The following is a 21835-nucleotide window of genomic DNA, read 5'->3' on the forward strand; positions in this document are numbered from 1 at the left end:
GATTTGTCTGTGTTACTATGGTTTGTATCTGTTTAAGCAGCGTAAATATACTTCCAATTTCTGTCAGCATAGCTTTTAACTAGTCAGTAGATCAATTATCATCAAAGAGTGGGCCTGGATCCCACTAACACTGCCCATTCCCCCCAAAAGCTCAATGGTTCCATTCATACTGATGCTGTAACATAAGGTAGCTACTTGAGGTAGCTCCCCATTAAACCAATCCATATGCTTTTGAAGGTGTATAGAAATTGTCTGATTCTGATATGGTATAAATCTAGAAGTGGGTTAGAAGTGCTTATACCTTACGAAGTGTTAAGTGGCTTGCTCCGCTGGTTTGTTCCCGACCCATGAGTAAATATTTTTTTTCGGGTACTCTGGACTGTCAGTAACTACCAGTATTACTTCCTCCTGTAGTCTGAAATCCTTTTGATGTTAAATGATCGATCAACAAACTTTGATGTTCTATTTACATTCGCCATTTTTTAATAGATTCAGCTGCTGATTCAAAATTAAAGTGATCAAGGAGGAATCCAATTTTAATAGTTAAGCTTAACAAACCCATTCATCCGCAGAACAGGTGGTGCTTTCCTGTCTTATCAAAGATAGAAATCTTTACCAATGGAAGCTTGATGTCTTCGTTTTGGTACTGTGTGTGACTTTTAAGACTAATCAGTTTAAAAGTCCCATGTTGTAGTGCAATGCCATGATACCAAACAGTTTAGGCTATACTGTTAGAATTCCCTTGGCCCACAGGTACACCAGTTTACCATTTGTAGTGAAGAAAACCGACTGGTGCCTCATGGAACTCTCTTTTACCTGACCTAGAAAAGATCCATGTTGGGAACAGTTCAACCATCCTGAGACAACAGGTTATATTTTAGGTTCTCCTCACCCTTTTCCCTGAAAAAGTACACACACTAGACATCTGAATTAGTGCAGTTGGTGGTTTTTACAGTAGGGCGAACATGTACACAATGTATGCAAATATCACACTTAATGTGGCAATTGAAAGTATTACAGATGTAAATATTATGAAAAATTTTAGGCTGATATTAATTATTGGCATTTCTCATTCCTTCAAAACACCTGCAGATAAGTTTTAGCACCAAAGAAGTCTGTTATCATAAGAGGTGGTATTCAGCAGTTGCTCATCTGTTTTCACTGGCAAGACGCCCTTGGCTCACAGAGATCACAGTCTATGGCAACTTGTGTTGGCTAGTGTGTACTTGGACTAATATCTGCCCTCAAGGGAAAAGAAGACCTCTCTACTTGAGACAGAACTTCAGATCCTATATATCCTTCTTTTGTACGCAAACTATCACAAGGTGCTCTCTTGATAAGTACTATGTGAAGAATATTGTGGGCATTCCTCTTGCAAATACACCTAGGTATATATCTATATTTGGAAAAGCAATGTTATGCCCAAAGAATAAATTATTCTACATTAGTAATATTTATGTATGAATGAACCAAAGGGACACGTCATTATACTAATATATATTTAAATATATATGTATATATATTTGCTGCAAGTACATTTATTGCATACCGGCTCGTGGGAGGAGCCAGTTTGCAATAAATTCACTTGCAGCATTTCGAGGTGTCTGTGAGTTTCCTGTCTATTGGGAGAAACTGATTTTTTCATAGAACGGGCTGCCAGAACCCGATTCAGACTGCTGCATTTGAAATATCCCCAAGCTTTTCTGGGTCACGCTGGGGATCGAAGATATATATATATATATATATATATATCACTTTCTCACCACCCGTCAATTCAGCATTTTTTCATGTGAATTAATCTGAACAAAAAGTATTTAACCAAAACCAGGATACAAGAGGTTAAATGTGTGCAGTCAGGTAAAGTCACATTGAAAACATTATGTGACTATTAGCAGAGTTGGTTCCCTGTGTAACGTTATTGTTACATGCAATCAGTAAACAGGGTTTTTCTGATGTCAGTCTTCATATTGTTTTAATAAACTCAATTTTGGCCTGTTCATTGTATTAATAGATATGTAGTTTGTGTTTTAGTACAGTGCTTGAAATAATGTGGGTTTGGGCACATTTATTTTCACTGTCATGGCGTATGTATATATACAACATAGCAAAGTAGTTGGGTGGCCAAAGGCTATTAGGTGTTACTAGGAACTAATATTGTGTGTACATACAATTGGGAACATTCCTTCTCATGTGGAGAGCACCATCACTGGCCTTTACCAGTGCTGCATATCACTCAGGAGTTCCCACCTTGTAGTGGATGATCACTTCCACCTGAGAGGTAGCAGAATGCTGCTCTCTGCATACAGGTGGCTGGACTTTGTAAAAAAAAAAAAAAACTCCTGAAGCTATCCTTCAGGTTTTCAACCACTGACCGTAAACCTTTTCTTCTCATATGTCTTGTATTGACCACCAATATCAATGAAAATAGTAGATAAATTCCCAAAGTTAACCCTTACAATTTGTTTAGGGCAACACCATTGTGATACTGTAGGCACCATACATAACAGTAAAGGCTCTGTGGGCACCAACTATAACTATCTATGCTTTATCATGATTCTTAACCAATAAAATATCAAAGTAGTTCTAGGTTGCTGGGCTACCACAGCTGAAGATGTGAATGATTTGTGTAAACGGGAACCTGAACAACATCGCAAAATGTTATGTGGTCCAGTAAATACTTTAGGCACTTCATAGTTTACAAAAACGGAAAAAGAATATGATTGATCAGGTCACCAGGGTGTGATAATTAAACCTATATTCTTGTTAGCTTATGCAGATAACTGGACAATTGTATCTGCACGCAAGTAAGTATAATGCATTTTTATAAAGTAAATATTTCTGTTCAGCATTTATTGTATAATTGTTATGTACTTATTTTAAGGAAGTGTCATTTTGTTGTATATTTAAAAGGTTTGATAAGACCAAAACCAACAAATAGTTATTTTACTTCACAAAACCCTTGTAATGTTTCTATTATGGAGTACAAAGACATTGTGCAGCCTTTTTAATGCAGATGTGCTTTTCAGTAATGCATATACCTTCTTTTAGGTGGAGACCGAGAAGCCCGAACAGCAAAAGCCTGCTGAGCTGTTACCAAATGGCATGGTCAAAGCACAGGAGGATGAGCCAGAGAATAGAAGCAAGCTCAATGCCGAGGATCTGAGTAGGATAGAAGAGGAAGAAGTACTGGATAAGATGGTATGATACACTGTGTCTGTGTTATAGGCCCCCTTATCACAATTTAGACTCATACATAAATTAAGTTTCTGAGGGCTGTGTGCTTCTTTACTAGTTTCTCTGGGTAAACTGTACTAAAGCAGGGTACACCTGTCACTGGGAAGTGCATACATATCAATGGTGCAGAAAGTGTCCAGTGGTATGAAGTGCCCTCGGAACAATGATTATTATTGTATTTACTACCTAACCCATGGTCAGAGGACTCAATATCCTTGTTTTCAGTAGAGCCTTTGCCAGTGGTCACCAAACCACATGGATACTGTTATAAGAATACTGGTGACCGCTGTGCCCAGTTTGAGTGGGTGGTAAAGGATATTGAGTACTGGTGCCTTATGCACCACTAAGAACAACAACATTGACTTGTTTTGCTGTTCAAAGAGGATGTAGCCTAGCATTTCAGGTTAGATTTCCCATGTTGGAGAGGGGCCAAAAAACGATTTGGAAATTAATCAAAGTTTTCAAACCATTACGTTTTGTGTTCTCAGTGTGTGTGCTACACCAAACAGGAAGAGAAATGTAACACATCTCAAATAATTTCAGTTTATAGACCTAAATGTCGTTTAACTATCACTAGTCACTTGTCCCCTTACATCATGTATTTGATCGTTCTTTTGCTTTTTGTGCAGCTGGATAAAACAACAGATTTTGAAGAGAGGCGACTAATTAGATCAGCAATGAGAGAACTGCGGCAGAAGAAGAGAGGTATTGCTTCACTGTTTGTGGTAGAGGAAAAAGTTAAGACTGGATCGGGGACAGGCGTCTGGTGTCGCTGCAGTAAAGCACCATTAGGGCTAGCCTGGTAGTTTGTGTCCTTTATTGAGAACAAATAATTCCCATCATTTCTGGAATGTGAGACCCTCCCATGTGGTGCTGTGGTCATGCCTAGCTTCTAAGACATTTATAGTCTAGCTCTTAGACGATTGGGTAGTCATCATTCTGTATATTACAGATGTTTATGTTGCCTATCAAAATTTTAACTTGTTGTACTGTAAATTGAGGCATTCCCTTGCCTAGTTTCAGTGAATGATCCTATGCGAACCAAAATGTAGTACGTGCTTAAGCTGTTTCTATGAGATGGCGGGTTCCTTGTGCTTCTTTGATCTAAGAGAACTGTGCTGCTGTGATATGAGACATTGCTGGTGTCTCCTGTCTCTTTGAGTTAAGTATATCCTGGAACAAAGCTCACCCCATATTGTTGTGATGAAGTGACGTCACGGGGCCACAGTGATCCCTGTGCTGCTGAGAAACAATGATCTATTACTGTCGAGTCTCTCCCAATATTCCTGTTACCAGGTGATCTTGGTGCTGATGTAGCTAAGTGTTCCCCGGGGCGTGTGAAATCACTGCTCCTGTTTCTGCTGTAAGAGTGATTGAACTCATAGCTGATAGGAACATCCTGAGTTGAATGTACGACAGACAATCCTCAGAATTGCGTGAAAGCTTGTGAACCCTATACTCTTTAAAAAAAAAAAAAAGAGAGGTGCCTCATTTTGGAATACAGTACATTTTTAGTTTCTACTGTCACTGATCCATGGTGCTCAAAGTTTGGCCAAGTTTATTTGCAGTCTTCCTAGCTGTGATGTCTTGATTAAATGTTTGCTGACAGCCCTGTGTCTTATTTACATTGTTTTCTTGTTTATGGTGTAGATCAGCGTGAGAAAGAGCGAGACCAGCGTTTGCAGGAGTTAAAATCAAAAAGCAAAGATGAAAGAACTGCCAAAGGGGCTCGCTGCATGGAGGCAACAATGAGCCAGAGTGAAAAATCGGCAGATGGATCATCGATCAGTACCCTCACGAAAACACAAAGACTTGTCCAGTCTAGTAAGAGCTCATTAAACTTTTGCCAACTGTCTTTGCATATAGTATGCATACTCTAGTCAAGCAAATGAATCTCTGCTTGGGTATGAAATACCTTTAAGTGTAGAACTGGTTGCCCTTTGCTGCTTTTCTTTCAGTTTCCTAGCTCTAGGGAGGAATACAAATATTACTAAAGACATTTGTAGTGTAGAAGAAGTATCTCACTCATGATATGCTAATCATAAAAAAACTTGTGTGTTTGTAGGTGGGTGGGGTTCCAGCTGACGCTGAATTACCAAGTCATCCACGGACATTCATCTAGTTCCCAAATACAAAAGCAGGGGATGTTATGTTATGTTAAACGCTTTTATAAAGCGCACAGCTGCCCCAACAAAGGGGCGTCCCGGCGCTAACCACAAGAATCCAGAGGAGGGAAGAGGAGATCAAGCCACAGGGAAGAGGGCAGTCTTGATAGCTTTGCGGAATGAGGTCAAGCAGTCCAGACTGCGGATTGAAAATGGCAGGGAGTTCCAAAGCTTGGGTGCCAAGAAACGAAAAGACTTGCCACCAGCTCTGGATCTCTTAACTCTGGGGACAGCAGCCAGCATCAATTCAGAAGAGCGCAGCATGTGCCTGGGGATGTAGGGGGTGATTAGGTCAGACAGGATCTTGGGAGTAGCAAATTTAAGAATTTTGAAGGTGAGACAGAGGGATTTATATTCAATTCTTTTGGAGATGGGAAGCCAATGAAGGCGTCGGATAGCCCCTCTTCCAGAGCATAATCTAGAAAGGCCAAGGATGGCGCGAGCTGCGGAGTTTTGAGTGCGCTGAAGACGGTTAAGCTCCGCTTTATTGGCCCCTAGCAGCAAAGAGTTGGCATAGTCCAATCTTGAAAGAATGGTTGCTTGGACTATAAGTTGGCGAGTAGCTGAATCAAAGAAGCGGAGCGAAGGTCTTAAAGCGCGTAAAAGCCCAAAGCAGGTGCCAGCTATTTTTTTGGTATGTTCTTGAAAGCTTAAGGTCGAGTCGAACAAAAAACCGAGGTTCTTCACCACCAATTTGGGGGGGGGGGCAGGTCCCAGGGATGGATGCACCTTTTAAATCAACAATTGGAAGCACAATTAAAATGAGCCTCAGAAGATTGGTACAATATTGTTATAATTTTGATCAGCTGTTCAGACCTTTAGTTTGCTTGACAAACAGCCACTCAACAAAATAATACCCTTCTAATAATAGTAGCCCTAGGTTGCAGCAGTATGGGGGCTTGACTCCTGGACTAGTGAGTTCACCTAAAACATGCAATTAGGCGCCATTGGGTCAAACAAAAAGGGTTCTCCGTAACACTGTACTAGACAAAGGACACTCTTAATAGACCTAGTATCGTGTCAGCCCAGGGTGCGAAGCACAGATTTTGAGAATCCTCAGTGGTAGCACATCTATCCATGGAACAAGGGGACACAGGATGACAGACCCTACCTATCTATTGCAGAACAGCAGTTGTGAATATTTGCTTCCAAAATTAGTTAAGTCCCTAGTCAGTGAATTTTGTCCTAGAATAGCAAACACAGTGTTTGCGATTTTAAGCTAAGAGATGCAGTGAAATCATGAGTTTGAAATAGTCTAAAGTTTTTTTGATTTAATTGTCTAGTTTTTCTCGGAGTAGATGGGTGGATTGTTTTCTGTAGCATTGTACAAAAATATATCTATGCTTTTTCTCCTGTGTGTCTACTCTCTGCTTATATAGTTACTGAAATACTTCAAATGCATTAGGACTCTCTCTAGCTTGGATTCTCTCAAACTCTAGTCTGGAGGAGGTTACATTGATTCACAGACCGTATGTGGATATCCTGAAAACACAGAGAATTCTTTATGCACATCCAAAATGTCTGACCAGAGACAATAGCATATTTCTGCATCACACCATAGTATTCCTCCGATTAAAAGCAAACTTTTCTCCCATGTTTTCAGCTCCCAGCCTCTTATTTAGACCCATCATATTCTCATTCCCATGGATATTTCTCTGACCAAACAAAGCTTAGCTGGTGAGGCCCAACCCACCCATCAACCGTCTCTGGCTAAATTTAAATTGCAAGATTTCAAACACGCTCTGAAAACACAATTCCCTTCTCTGACAGGGAATGTAGACAAACATATTCTCCAGTTTAACAGTTGGATTTCTGCCTCCTTGAAGTCTGTCTCTTTGCCTAAGCACACTAACTCCTACCTCTTTGGGACATAAACCATCTGTCTCCTTGTTCTTAATCATGCAAAAAAGGGCAAAAAGTAAATGTAAAGGCCTAGAAAGAATATTGATGGCCATTTACGACCTCTCTGCCAAGACCCTGTACAAGGCAGAATAAAAAATAAAAAACTTATAATGTAGACCCAAGAAAATACCACAAACTTCAAAGTTAGATCCAATCTGATTTCTTGCCTGAGAGAATCACATGGTCAAAAAATGGCACTAAAGAAATGTTCAATATAATTGAGGTCAGTTTGAGAACATGTGCTAAATTGAAAAGGGAAAACGTTTCCTCTTCTAGTTATTGCTGAATAGGTTGCATCTGAATCATAGAACCATGGACATCGTCTCTCCTGAAGAACTTCGTACAGCTCATCAGTACTTCCAGCATCCACTTTTTTTTCCACTTTTTTTTTTTTTTAATTATTTTATTGGGTTATAAAGGAACATGAACAAGACATGTATAAGGTTGTCATATAGTTTCAGCCCGAGAGAAACAGGCGTTATGTACATCGGAAGTACAGTTGACATATACGTAGCTTAGCCAGTACAACATCAGGCAGATATATCACTTTCAAAAATGTGTAACATTACGGTGCATGTAACAATGCACCATGAGACAGTGCATGTCTGTATAACAAACCATCCCCCGCCTCCATCAACCCCCCTCAGAAGAAAAAACATATCTGCCAAATTGTGCTGCATTTCACAATTTGAAATTAATGAATAGAGAAGGTCCCATTGTCTAACTGTCGGAACATCGACCTTGTGTGCACCATGTAAGAAAGGGGGGACCATGGCAATAGTAGAGCCGAACAAGGGCAGCAACATCACGCAGCACAGGATAAGTCAGTGTCCTTTCCTTGTACTTTGAAGCTTACTAGTATGGCATCCCCTTCCATGGCTATGGGCCATTTACGTATCCCCTGGTATTCCTCTCAACGGAGTGAAGAGCTCTCAGCCAACCCCCATCGCCAAACCTCATCTAGCTATCCAATCACTAAAGGTGTGGTGGAGGATTTCCAGAGGCGTGTTATCTGTCGCTTGGCCGGAAGAAGTGCTAGGTCTACAAATCGTGTTTCAGTTTTTAATGTTTGGGTCCAGGGTATCCAGCATCCCCTTTTTAATATTTCTTATTTTCCTTCTATGTCCTAAGAGGCACCCAGCACCTATTTTGAAACCATGCCCATAACAAAGTCTGTCTTTTAGTTTTATGCTTTGCTTTTCACTTATTTATTTTAGCTTTAATTCATTTCCTTGTAGTGTTTGAGGCAAGAAAGTGTCTGCTCAAACTCCGGATCTGCTGGCTTCACCTTTTTTTTTTTTTTTGTGCCCCCCACCTTGTTTTTACTGCGCCATAAGCACAGCACGTTCTACTCTCTGGCTGGCTGAGTCACCCAATTACGCCTTCCTGGTACCACAGCAGGATTTTTTAGAGGCGCTGCTGCACATCCGTGCCGGTGACATGCCAAAGGCACGCCCGGCTGTGCTGGATTGCGCCCTTTTATTCCAAACTATGCCCGATAAACTGCAACCTCCAAATCTAGGTGTTCGTATTCGGCAGACAGCCTTAAAGCTCTTCAACTGTTTAGGAAGTACACCTCAGTGTTTGCTAATACATGTGCTCTTTGGCCCAATTTCCTGCAATTATTGCCATTACTCCACAGTTGTGGGAAAAAAAACCTTTAGCCCGATGTAAAGCACATCCAGTCTGCTGCAAACGTTTCATTATTTAATCTCATAACATTTCAAAATTTAAATCTCTGGTTATTCATGGTTAGATCACTGGTCAAACATTACTAGAGATATTCAAAAGGATAATTGACGCCAAAATTTGATGCTCTTTAAAGCCTTGAGCATGTTCCACACAGCTGACTATGAGGAGGCAGACAACTCTCACCCACCTCATTACTCTGATGTTGGAATATATCTTCATCTCCAAAATGCAATTTGCTCTGACACCACCAGAGACTGAACTGTGTATGCCCTTGGGCTCCCTGACAGAGGAAAGTGCCTCTTATGCAGTACTAGTAGTATGCAGATTCACAGAGGTGTGAAGATTTATAGTTGCCTACAGTGGAGACTAAAGCTAACCTTTTAACCAAGATTTTGCAGTCTTGACCATCAACTTCAAAGCCCTTGCTGTAATTTAATGAAGCCCAGACCAAACCCCTCATCCTGGCCTGGTCCAATCCTTGAAAGACTCGCAGTGAGTCACCCAACTACGTGATGACACAGACTTGTCAGGTGATCCATTCTTTCTGATGCAGAATCCTACCCTTGTGAGTCTTATCATTCCAGTCTCTAATAGCAAAGTCAATCTGAGTTCTTTTCCCACTGTACCACCAGACAGAGAATCCAAGAAATTCACTAGCGGCAAGAGTGTCCCCTTTTCACCATGTGTTTCTCATTGAATGCTGTTTGCGTCTTGAGTCACTACACTCCGACACTCTGGATTAAGCCAATTTAGATTTTGCTTGCTTTATAATAGGTTTTCATGAACTCCATTGCCCGGTTGTAACAGAATGGTCAGGACATGCCAATGTAGATTTTGTCATCTGGTCTGGACACTATGGTTTGTGTTGCCAAGGATATCAGCACCATTGTTACTATCTGACATTACACTTGGATGCGTGACACCAGGTTTTCCTGGGACATTAAAACTTCTAAGCGAATTCCTGCACGTTTTGTTGGGTCAACTGTTTAACGAGAAGGCAGAACATTTTAAAAACAGTAGAGCAATGGCTTGTTCAATGGAGCTACTTTACCCCGCTCAGCATTTTTACTAGAAATATTGGAAGTTACACGGTTTCTCAAGCGGAGACGTATTGCCAGCTTGCAACCTGTACAAAAATTGTTCCTACCCTTTCGTGACTCCCTAAGGCAGGGGCAATGGTAGGGCATGTAGGCATCAGCAGATGCAGCAGCCCCCTTCCTTATCTTTGTCTGCCACCGCTAAGCTGCTTTAGAATTTCCTCCATCAGCTATTTGGAGGAGAATGGGTCAGAATTCAGTCTCGTCTTTCCAGTTGCCCTGCAATTACTTTGGACCAGTGAGTCTTTCAGATTACCCTCAGTTGCTTGATTACTCCTTGCCTCATTCTTACAGTTTGGAGGATCAGGTCAGTGTTCTCTCCAAAGAAGTGCTCCTGTTGCTAGCTAAGGGAAATATCAAGGTGTTGCTGATGAGGAGAGGGGTGTGACATGCTACTTACGATAATTTGTGGTCCATAATGAAGGCAGGGATTTAGATCCATGTTGGACTTCAGCCTCGTAAAAGTCCTTTGTCAGGAAAGAGAAATTCAAAATGTTGATGCTTACTCAGGCCCTGTTAGCCTTTAACTTGCAGGGTACGTACCTGCCTATGCCGAAGTATACCGCAGGAGGTATCTCTACTCAGGAGATATCTCGACTCTGCGGTGGGTGTCATAACATTTTCAATTAACCGTCCTCCCCTTTGGAATTAACCCACTCCTATGTTCACAGAGGTCATGGTGGCGAATGGGGCCCATCTTCACAGGTTGAGGATACATGTATTCCTGCATCTAAGCAATTGGCTCATGAATTTGGGCTTAACTCCGTTATTAGTGGACCACCTGCAGGCAACTGTATCATTGCTGTCTGCTATGGGGTTCTCTGTCAACGAACTAAAACGACATCTTCAGCCTCAGCAGAAACTTCCTTTTAATCAAGCCATCTTAGATTCAGTAGCTTTGAAGGCCTTTCCACCCCATAACGAGTCCAGGAAATTCAGGCTATGATCCGAATGTTTCAGGCAAAAGCATTTGTTCCTACTTGATAGTCTGAAACGTCTGGGGATCATCCCATTTTGCATCCAGCTGGTGCCTCACACCTGTTGGCACACACAAGCCCTTCAGGGGAATCTTTGCCCTCAATAGACTCATCACTGATGATGCATTCCAGACAGCAATTGGATGAAGCAGACAGGACCTTCTTGTGGTGTATGATAGATGCCATAGAGACAACACGTGGCAGACTATTTCCTTGCCCTGATCTGAAGCTCACAGGGGTGATAGACATGTCATCTCTGTGCTGTGGAGCTTATATGACTGACTTAGAAATCAGGGTACTCTCGTCTCTGATGGTGCTATGACATAAGTCTTTTGGAGCTGCGCATCATCCATCTGGTCCTCCTGGTTTTTCTGCTGTCCTTCAAAATGCAAGTTGAGCCAAGTTTTGACAGACAATACAACTGGGGACCTCCAGAGGTGATGAGGCTGTTGCTGGATCTACACAAAATCTTCCAGAAAGTAAGTCAGCTGGCAGGGTGCCTCAACATTATGGAAAATCAGCTCAGTAGGCGTCATCTTGCAATTCACAAGTGGTGCCTGCATTCAGTGGTGATGCAGGTTATCTCCACCGAGTGGAGTGTGCCTTCAGTAGACCTTTGCGGTACCTCCAAATACTTGTCAGTGTCCCTCCTTCTACCCTCTAGAGGTTTCTAGTCAAGGGTCTCTAGGGAACGCCTTTCGCCTTCACTAGGATTTATGCCTCTGATCTCTTGGTTATGTAGAAATTCAGATGGGACTAAGTACAGCTGATTCTGGTGGCCCGGATTGGTCCAAGAGGGTTTGGTACTCCAGACTGCTCTTCTATTGGACTTTCCCAGCTCTTCAGTTTTCTTTCAGGAGGATCTGCAATTCCAGCAAAAGTAAAAGGTGTTACACCCGAACCTCCACAATCTACCACTTGAATGCATAGAGATTTGGCCGAGCCAGCGATAAAGCTTTGATAAACCATCTGAGGTGGTGAATGTCATTTTGGCCACTCGCCGCCCTTCCTCAAAATCAATTTTCTCCATCCTTCGTCCAAGTTTGTCGCCTGGGGCGACAAGAAGCAGGTTGACCTTCTACAAGCTTAGTTGTTAAAGTCATATTGTTCATGAGTTGTTTTTTTTTGACCCAGCAAAGCTTTCTGTGAGTACTGTTAAATGTTAAATGTTGGCCCTTTCGGCCTTACTTTAGCTGCCTGATCAGCCCTCTTTATTAAAATCATGAGTTGTGATGGATTTCTTAAAAGGCCTTTGTCATATGTTTTCTCCTGTCCCCGTTATTTTGATGCAGTGGGACCTCAGTTTAGTTCTGATATTCTTGATGTATGCTCCTTTCGAGCCTCCCCAGAGTTGGATGCTGAGACTTCTGACTGAATGTTCCCCATTGCAAAGCTCTAGCTGTAGGCACTGTTAGTTCAGTCACAGCACATTACCTTCTTTCTTGACAGACTGGTACTTAGGATATGTGCACGGTTTCTTCTGAAAAGTGGTGTCACCCTTCCATGTGGAGCAGTCCATCATCCTCCCTTCATTCCTCTCTCTGTTTCATCCATCTAAGGAAAAAGAGCAGTTACACAGGTTGGATACATCGTGGACCCTTAGCTTGTTCATTGATAGAACTAGCAAGTACTAGGTGGACAATCAGTTTTCAGTCCGATGTTTAAGGAACTGGCCTTATTACAGTGGATTGTCAACTGCTTAAACTGAGGCCTGGTTTATTCTATCAGGTCAAAAACACAACTGCATGCCTGACTCTGTGTGTCCCTTTTTTTGGACATTTGCTGGTTAGCAACTTGGATATCTATCCATACTTTCACCTGCCACTAATGTATCGATTATCAGGTCCACTGGCAGGGCCATTTTGAGTTCTTGGTCCCGCAGGACACCCTTGGTTAAAGTTCACACCTTGGAGGCGGGCATTATTTCGGAATCGATTTACAAATCAATTAGGTCCGAAGAATAAGTTGCTTACTATTGGGGATGCAACCTGACCACTTCAAATGGGTTACAATCATACCACTAAAACCAACGGCCTACCCCTAGGTACTAATTACCAGAAGGCCAATCTTAGATCTCACCTATACATACAAAATATTTAAAGGCAGAATCAGAAGACGACGACAGGACTTGATTAACAACACAAAGCACTATGGGCCATATGTACGAAATTTCATTTTTCCATTTCCTAAATAGCGAATCCTAAGAAATAGGGAATGCAAAATGGAATGTACAAAAATAGAAATTTCCTAATAGCGATTCCTACAGAGTAGGAATAACTATTAGGAAGTCGCTATTTAGGAAATACCACCCCATTCGTTCCTATGGGCCTAAAGGCCCATCTGTACGAATGGTTTTGCATTTCCTAATTTGCGATTTCCTAATAGAAAATCTCAAATTAGGAAATGCTAAAGTAAGAGTGACTATCGGCCTAAGGCCCCCTTGATGCACCCCGAAGAAAGTGGTGCACATGTAAATAAAGTGCACACATGCCCCAAAGGGGATGTGTGCGCTCTATAGCACTTTTTAAAAAAAAAGTATTTTGGATTTTTTTTTTTTGTTGAGCATGGTTACCAGTGACTTGGAGTGGATGGTAATTGCATCTCCTAATTGCCCATTTCGCATTTAGGAAATACTTTGTACATGTGCTTAGGCAATCGCAAATAGGAAATCCCTATTAACGTTTTCCTATCTGGGTATCGCAAAATGCGATTTATACAGAGCAGAAATCACATTTTATGATTCCCAAACGGTATTTTTCAATGTAGAAAGGCCATTTAGCATTTCTTAACGGCCCGAAATAACAATTCGGTCCATTAAGAAATGCTATATGCTTTCGTACATCTGGCCCTAAGTATCAGCAGAAGGTAAGTGATGTTAACATATTAGCTATGACCTGCTCATGACCTTAGATGAAAAGATATCCTTAATTTTATGACCTCTCCACAATGTACAAGAATGCATTCCACTTAGGCTCTGATTCACAGTTGTGTGGAATTGTGACGGTATTTACAACAAAATCTGATTCGCCTTGGTGGTGCTGTACAAAATGTTGAAAAAAACATGTTCCAGGTTTTTTGCAGACGTTTTGTGTATTTTCCGAAGCATTTCTCCCGGTGCATTTTGCCAGGTTTTTGTTGTCGAAATCTGTCTGGGTAAACTCCAGGGGGTCTGACTCGGTACGATAATTCTTGTTCTACTGAGGATTGTGTTGTAAGTAGATTAGATAGGCATCAGGACACGTCTTCAGGTTACAAGATAGATTTATTAAGATAGCACAGCAGAGATAAAGCACTTCGCTAGCTGACCAGACCATCAACTTCCAAGACTAGAACATTAACATACCAGATAGAACACTCATAGGTAGTGAGGGAGGTTGAGGAGACATAAACACAAAGAATGGACTACTGACCCCAAGTAGCCATAACAAAGCAAGCACATATATACAACATATCTTCTTCCTTTACAGAAAAACACAATAAAGGCTTCAAACACCCAACAAAAGCTCAAAGCATGAAAAGGAAAAGCAAGAAAACATAAAACATGTAGGAGGTCAACGACCTCTTGGACTTCCAGATGACGAAAGCAAAGGGCAGGATAAGAAGAGGATCACAATGAGAATCATAACGAATATCACGATGACATGACCACCATCTTCCCTTCGATTGACAAAAAACAAAAAAAAACAGTCTACTCTCTACAATCCGTCCTTGTGGCCATCAAAAACGGGAAGAGACAGCTTACGTTCTCCAATCAGTTTTTCGTCTGTCGCGGCTTACTGCACACAGTTGAAGATAGAAAAGTTCAACAAACGCCTCTAATGCTCAACAGTTCTGGAAGAATGCTCCCTAAGAAAAATTTTAGCCAGAGTTCTTACAGTCCAAAAATGACGTTCTGGTTCTTTTCTTGGGTTAAAGGCCTCACGATGTAGTTCGGGCCTCTACATAAAACTTAAAATTAAATTTCTTTGTTGACAAACTGTCTCAGTACTAAGGGCTAAAAAGCCCGGCTCTAGTCGCGAAACATTTGTACCGGTAGAAAGAACCTCCATGTCACGATTTTGTCTCGTGGTACTGGAACTCTTGTCGTCACAACTCTAGGTCGTGAACACTCCTGGTCAAAGGACACATTCCCCTTTCTTTTCCTTTCCCGGTACTGATTTTAGGACATCTGTTGTCTCCCGCTAGATAGGTTGGAACTTTAGTTCTCTCATTTAGGATGTCCTCTCGCGGTTTCTGGTTTCGCCGGTGCTGGGACTACCATTGTCCTCTCCCGGTCGTGGTCCAAAGCTCACTTCCTTAGTCCTTACTTTTCCCTGAAACAGGGTTAGGGTTGAAATATCTTCCCTAAACAAAATTTTAAATAGAAATTCCACTTTGCAATTTCAAATTTTCCACTTGCGTCTTGCAGTTTTTCCATTTACATTGCAATTTTCCCACTAGCGTCTTTCAATTTTCCATTTACTTTGCAATTTTTCCATTTGCATTTCAACTCTTTAAAATTTACAAAACTTCAATACTTTTGAAAGGTGGCATCTTTTTTTATCCTTTATCTGCCACACCTGCTATCGAACTGCTCTCTGTGAACGCTAGAATTAAATCAATTACCCTCTCCAAAAGTTGATGCCAGTTGACGAAGATATATTTTTTTTCCCTTTCATCTTAGCTACTTTACCATATATATGTGCTATTGAACATCGCCACGAAAACAATTACTGTTCCAGTTCTTAACCTACACGGTTTTATAACTCTGACGCTGTTCTCACTTTAACTCTCACTGCCGTAGATTTATTCCGGCTTACCCATGCAGATCAAAAGAGCAATGCAGGCATAGGCTTTACTATTCACAAGGAATATTTCCATGTCACACTCCTTTTGCTAAATGAAAGTGACAATCCACATTATGAAACACATATTACAAAAAAAAACTCTTTAGAAAATCCACCAGGTGGCACTCTCGTAAGTGGATTCATAACTTTGACCTCAACTCGCAAAACTTACTAGCGTTGTTCCTGTTGCTCTTGTGTCAAGGATAAACTTGGGGCGCCTTGTCGCGCACCTTCTAGATTCAGCAGATGGTACCGATTCCTTCCGCTTTTCTACACCAGCGTTACGTTTTTAGATGAGCACTGAGTGTTTACCTCTCGGTATCCAGGCAACCTTCCGCTGACACAAGTCTTCACGCGAACGCTGAAATAATTACGTCTCTACGTAGAGAGACGGTGTTGACGCCACAGTATCCAGGCAACTTTATCCTTCTGCGCATGTGAGGAAATAAGCTTTCTCTCGATAACGAACTGCGTAGGGTCCCGCAGATGCGATTACCATGGGAACCACCCAACAACATTGGCTTCCTGACATTGCGTGTTGCGCAGTGACGAGCACACGCTGGCAACACGGAAAGAATTCTTGAGGATTCCTTAACCGTGACGGTGGAGAGATGACGCCCACATGGAATGCGCTCTCCGCCGACACCACCGGAGATTCCAAGACGTCATCATTTTCAGGATGGCAGCGATGAGGGAAGGATCGGTCTAAACAGCAACGGTAAGGCGGAGGCTATGACACGCCTCACTGCTCTCTTCAAAAGTCTCGTTTTTCAACCAGATTAACGCCGCTTGTCACAAGAAGTCTCTTTGAGAAGAAAACAAATCTCATAACATGCCTCAGTCAAGCATATCATTTACCGCGACACACAGTTCCAGCTAGGTTTAAAATATGTCAGTTTCAGGAAAACATACACGCATCACGTTTGCTATTGCTGACATGTCGCCTAGTGTGAATATTCTTTAACGGAGATGAGCTCATGGCAGCGCTTACAGAAAGTGTCCCACATACCTGTCAGGTCGTGTTGAGACAGGATAGACAACAAATGGAGTAGTTTAGATGATTTCCTTTAGTTTCTTTTTCCTCAGGTTTTCAGTTTCTCAGGTTACCAGTCTCTTTCACCTTTTTAGTTAAATAACTTGCGACAGATATCTTCTTGCTTTCAACATTGTTCATTTAAATAACTTGCGACAGTTTTTCTTCTTCTCTTGGTGACTCTGTCGGTTTATTCATATTTTGGTTGAAAATTTCTTCCATACAGCAGGTTTCTTTAAGTTTTGCGGCATACCAGTGGTATCTTATTTATTCCAGTTGCTTTCAGCCGCAGATGGATGACAAGGTGTCTTGGGTTCTTGATGCGAAGTGTTTCTCGTGCTGCGCTGTGCTTCTGCCTTGGTCTGGTCAGTCAATTCGTCGCCAAAATGTTGTAAGTAGATTAGATAGGCATCAGGACACGTCTTCAGGTTACAAGATAGATTTATTAAGATAGCACAGCAGAGATAAAGCACTTCGCTAGCTGACCAGACCATCAACTTCCAAGACTAGAACATTAACATGGTGGTCATGTCATCGTGATATTCGTTATGATTCTCATTGTGATCCTCTTCTTATCCTGCCCTTTGCTTTCGTCATCTGGAAGTCCAAGAGGTCGTTGACCTCCTACATGTTTTATGTTTTCTTGCTTTTCCTTTTCATGCTTTGAGCTTTTGTTGGGTGTTTGAAGCCTTTATTGTGTTTTTCTGTAAAGGAAGAAGATATGTTGTATATATGTGCTTGCTTTGTTATGGCTACTTGGGGTCAGTAGTCCATTCTTTGTGTTTATGTCTCCTCAACCTCCCTCACTACCTATGAGTGTTCTATCTGGTATGTTAATGTTCTAGTCTTGGAAGTTGATGGTCTGGTCAGCTAGCGAAGTGCTTTATCTCTGCTGTGCTATCTTAATAAATCTATCTTGTAACCTGAAGACGTGTCCTGATGCCTATCTAATCTACTTACAACAGATTGTTATCAGAGTTTAAACTGCTCTTTACAGCTGGATCGATATTTTCCCCAAAGCTCCGAGTGTGGGCATTAGTGGCTTTAATGTTAACAAGGGCTAAACTGCGCTACTTATGAGCGGACCTGATCCTTCCACGTGACTTGCATTCAATCTATTGTGTTGACCATATTAAACTTTTCATGGGAGTACCTTTGGATTCATCCTAACCACAACATTTTGAACATATTCCTGTGCCCACTTGCCCATTTCTTTGAAACACACAATCAACAATTCCAGATGTAAGCAAGTGAACCAAGAATCAGCTCTGAATGAATGAATGAAGGAGAGGAATTTAGTATAGCGCACAGCGACTCAAAAAGTGTCCCGGTGCTGGCAGAGCATGTGGCAGGACTCTGAAGCGCACCTAATTTTTTAAAAAGCCAGGTTTTAAGATGTTTCTTGAAAATAGATAGATTTGTAATGGCTCTCAGTGCGGCAGGTATTTATTCCATGCCTGTGCGCCCAGGTGCCTGGTACGCTCTGCTTATTAAATGAATCTGGGAAATAAACCATTTCACCTTGTTTGATTCAAATAAACCATTTCATGACTGAAAGCCTGTAGTGTTGCATTTGCATAAAGAAAGAATTTTTACTGGACATCGCCAAAGCTATAACAATATGATTAGCTTCCTCCCGGCCCTGGGCACATGCTTATCCCTGACAACAAATTGCAGCCATCCTTCTATCACTAGCAGCATGGCTCAGTAAGTTAGTGTGGCGTTAAGATGTGTGGTGGTGTGCAAGTCTCAGGTTTGAAAAAGATTAGTACCTGTTATTTACAGCACCAAGAAACAGACAATTGTGGTAGGAAGTTCAATGTAAATAAAAAAAAAATAAGGTGATTATTATGGAATGTTTGGTCTAAGCGTTAAATCGGATCTATCATTCATGAAAAATAAAAACTACGGCTGTAATAGGAACCAATTCATAGCTTTCTTCTCCTCAAAGTTGTATAAGTTCTTTAAATTACCATTACATGGCCCTGACTAGTCTTAGCTCAGCAAATGTGATGTAATTTGGTCTACTCTAGGTAACAGAGGAGCTTATTGACACAGTACAAGTTATTCAGGCTTACAAGTAAGCCTGAATTAATCTTCTGGTTATTTTAAATTGTTGTCTTTGAAAAAGATGGTTTTATTATTTTTACATGAGAAGAGGCATTTTTCTTAGAATGAACGTTCTCATGGTAGCAGAGCACTGTACACTTTTCTTTCCCTAGTAATGTCCAGGTTAAACTGATTTTATATATTATGAAAATTTGTTTCATTCTAGTGAATTGTAAATGGATTTTACTTACTAAGATATTATTTGTTTTATATGTAATTGTGCAATACGTTATATTTCTATAAGATGTATTCTTGGAAAGAACTTAATTAATTTGCACACGAGGACACACAACATGACCTGCGTGTATGAATCCTGGCTTGCTTTAGCTTTGCTTACATTTCCTTGTACCTCAGTGTCTCCAGAAGAGAAAACAACGGTTCCTAGCGGAATCAGTAGGTTGCATAATCATCAAATGACTGTGAGTAAAAACTAAGGTGGACGGAACTCGCTGAATTTCACTCGGTGGAATTCTGCAGAGTTACATGAAACTCAGCGAGATTCTGCAGAATTCCTCCAATGAGTAGAAATCGCCACGTTGCCCTGCTTGCGCTGATGTTTAGGGCCGGGAGCATGTTCTGCGCTGCAAAATCAGCACAAACGGCACCAAGCAGCACATCAAAGTGCACTGTTTCTTTGCAGCTGCTCAAGTAGATTTTCTACTCGAACAGCTGCTTTTTCACCACGACCGGTTGCGACCGCCCATGACCACCGCGTTGGGAATATTTTGCTGGGTGCACTCCTAGCGCCTGAAAATCACACTAGGGAATGCCAATTCACGCTTGCCAACTTACCATTGGATAGTCGCGTGCAAGAAAACACTCCGCCACACAGTAGTTGGCGGGATTTGGCCGGAACTCTGCGTTAAATGTGTAACGCAGAGTGGTCAACACTTTGCAGACAGAGCGGAATTTATCGCCCACCCCGAATAAAAACAATCAATGAACATAGTTTCTGAGATAACAATATATATTTTTTTTAGTTAATATGCAGAAAAAATTAAATAAGTGACCATAGGCGTAAGGTCAGTAACGGGTACAAGCAACAGACATAATGTTCGTGTAATTGGACTTTTTTGACTAACCCCATAATGTTTTGATACATACTGATGACCTGTACAAACAATAATTGATTGCAGTGTCCGTTGCCTTCCTCTGTTTTATTACACACCCAGTTGTGTTCCTTTTATCTTTTCTTCACTTTGTGATCACTCGAGCACAGAGGACTGTTACGGCTAAGTATATACACTTTGACTGATCTTAATGCTTTTGTCTCTTTTTTTCATTTGTTCTCTATATGAACTAAAAAAAAGGCTATAATTGACATAGAAGATATCTTCATTGATTGTTTCTACTTCAAGTCATCTGATGATTAGGTAATCTACTGACACCGCTAGCGACTGTTGTTCATTATACTCAAGATTGCCCCTGGTGCCGGATGTTCAGCGGGCAGCCTGTGTTTCTTATACACTCCAGGAGAGAAAACACTATTACCAGGTCCTGTGGGCCAAAGCAGCAATTTGGCAAGCAATATCACAGATGTGTTCATACAGTTTACTAGTTTTCCAGTTTATGAATGCATTCTTGGGACTAATGCATAGATATTCATTTGCCTTAACCAAAATCTCAGCCATTGTCTGCCTTTTCTCTGGTGAATAAATCCTGGAAAAAGAACATATTTGAACTAATTTTCTGGTAGACGTTCATGAATCCTGTCATCTGTCTCCAAATAAAAAATCCTAGTTAATACAGACACTAACGATGAGAGTGGATCTTTAGCTCCTTCTACACAATTCCATTGTGTAATGAAACAGCCTGTTGAGACTTTGGGTTTTCTTCCAACTTTTAAGACTGCCACTACAGTACTTTTTGTGTTTCACTTGGAAATACCTAATTTGGGATGTAGACACGAAGTACAGAAACTAAAATGACTGCTGGTGCAGGGGATAATGACATAGTGGAGATTCTTTCTCCCTGAAAGAAGGAATAGTAAATGTCAGTTTTGTGAAACTGCTTCCTATCTGCCTTCTTTGCTCTCCTTTTCTTTCATTTAATTTGTTCCAATCCATCCATTAGCTCAGCCACATGACTGCGGCAATAAAGGAACAGCATGCTGCTATTCATCATGCAGGACATCATAACAATTCCAAAAACCACAAGCTACACCCTTCCAACAAGACACAGCCGTAACAAAAAGCTTAACCTCTGTATCCCTCACATGCTTTTACTCCACTGCATGCTCAAGAGCATGCAGTACAAGTCATGAGTACCATTCTGGAATAACGCCTAATGCCAAAACACAGATTCATCAAGAGGCAGATGTTAAGCTTTCTATGCGAATCATGTGTGAGCTTTTCTTAGAATTCCCAAAACCAGTAATATCCTACTATGTAAAGCGGTCTCAACCTAAATGGACTTATCATAGTATTGGTAAAATTAAATGTTCCGTACTTTGCATTAATCTTTAATTAGTTGAATTTTTGTTGCATATTATAATTCCTTGGCACGTCTTTATTTATTGACAGATGATGGCAACAAAACCTCCAGGACAACCACAATGGAGTCAAGTTACATGCAGAGATCAGAAGGTATGACATTTGCTTTATTCCTCATCTATTCATATTTGCAGAGTTTAGCTTGGTCTTCCTGGAGGTGCCCAGTGCCAGTATTATGCTCAGGGTTCCCTAGCTCTGTAGACTGTTCCAACAATAATGCTTTGCTGTGGAAAGCTATAACTCGAATGGGGATGGATATTTGTATTAAACTAGAGTGACTGCCTCGAAGATCTCTTGTATTGAGCTGC

General features: G+C 41.2%; 1 protein-coding gene across 2 annotated transcripts in view; it reads left to right on the forward strand.

Annotated features, from left to right (window-relative positions):
• Positions 1–21835, forward strand: part of SMTN (smoothelin) — a 981050-nt gene that overhangs the window by 726123 nt on the left and 233092 nt on the right. For both annotated transcript variants that reach the window (XM_085636208.1, XM_085636207.1), the window contains exons 12-15: positions 3049–3198; positions 3864–3939; positions 4885–5058; positions 21558–21620. In XM_085636208.1, the coding sequence (XP_085492334.1) occupies positions 3049–3198; positions 3864–3939; positions 4885–5058; positions 21558–21620 (463 nt within the window). The remainder of the gene's footprint in view (positions 1–3048; positions 3199–3863; positions 3940–4884; positions 5059–21557; positions 21621–21835) is intronic.

The sequence above is a fragment of the Triturus cristatus genome, chromosome 11, assembly GCF_964204655.1.
Source record: "Triturus cristatus chromosome 11, aTriCri1.1, whole genome shotgun sequence".
NCBI lineage: Eukaryota > Metazoa > Chordata > Amphibia > Caudata > Salamandridae > Triturus > Triturus cristatus.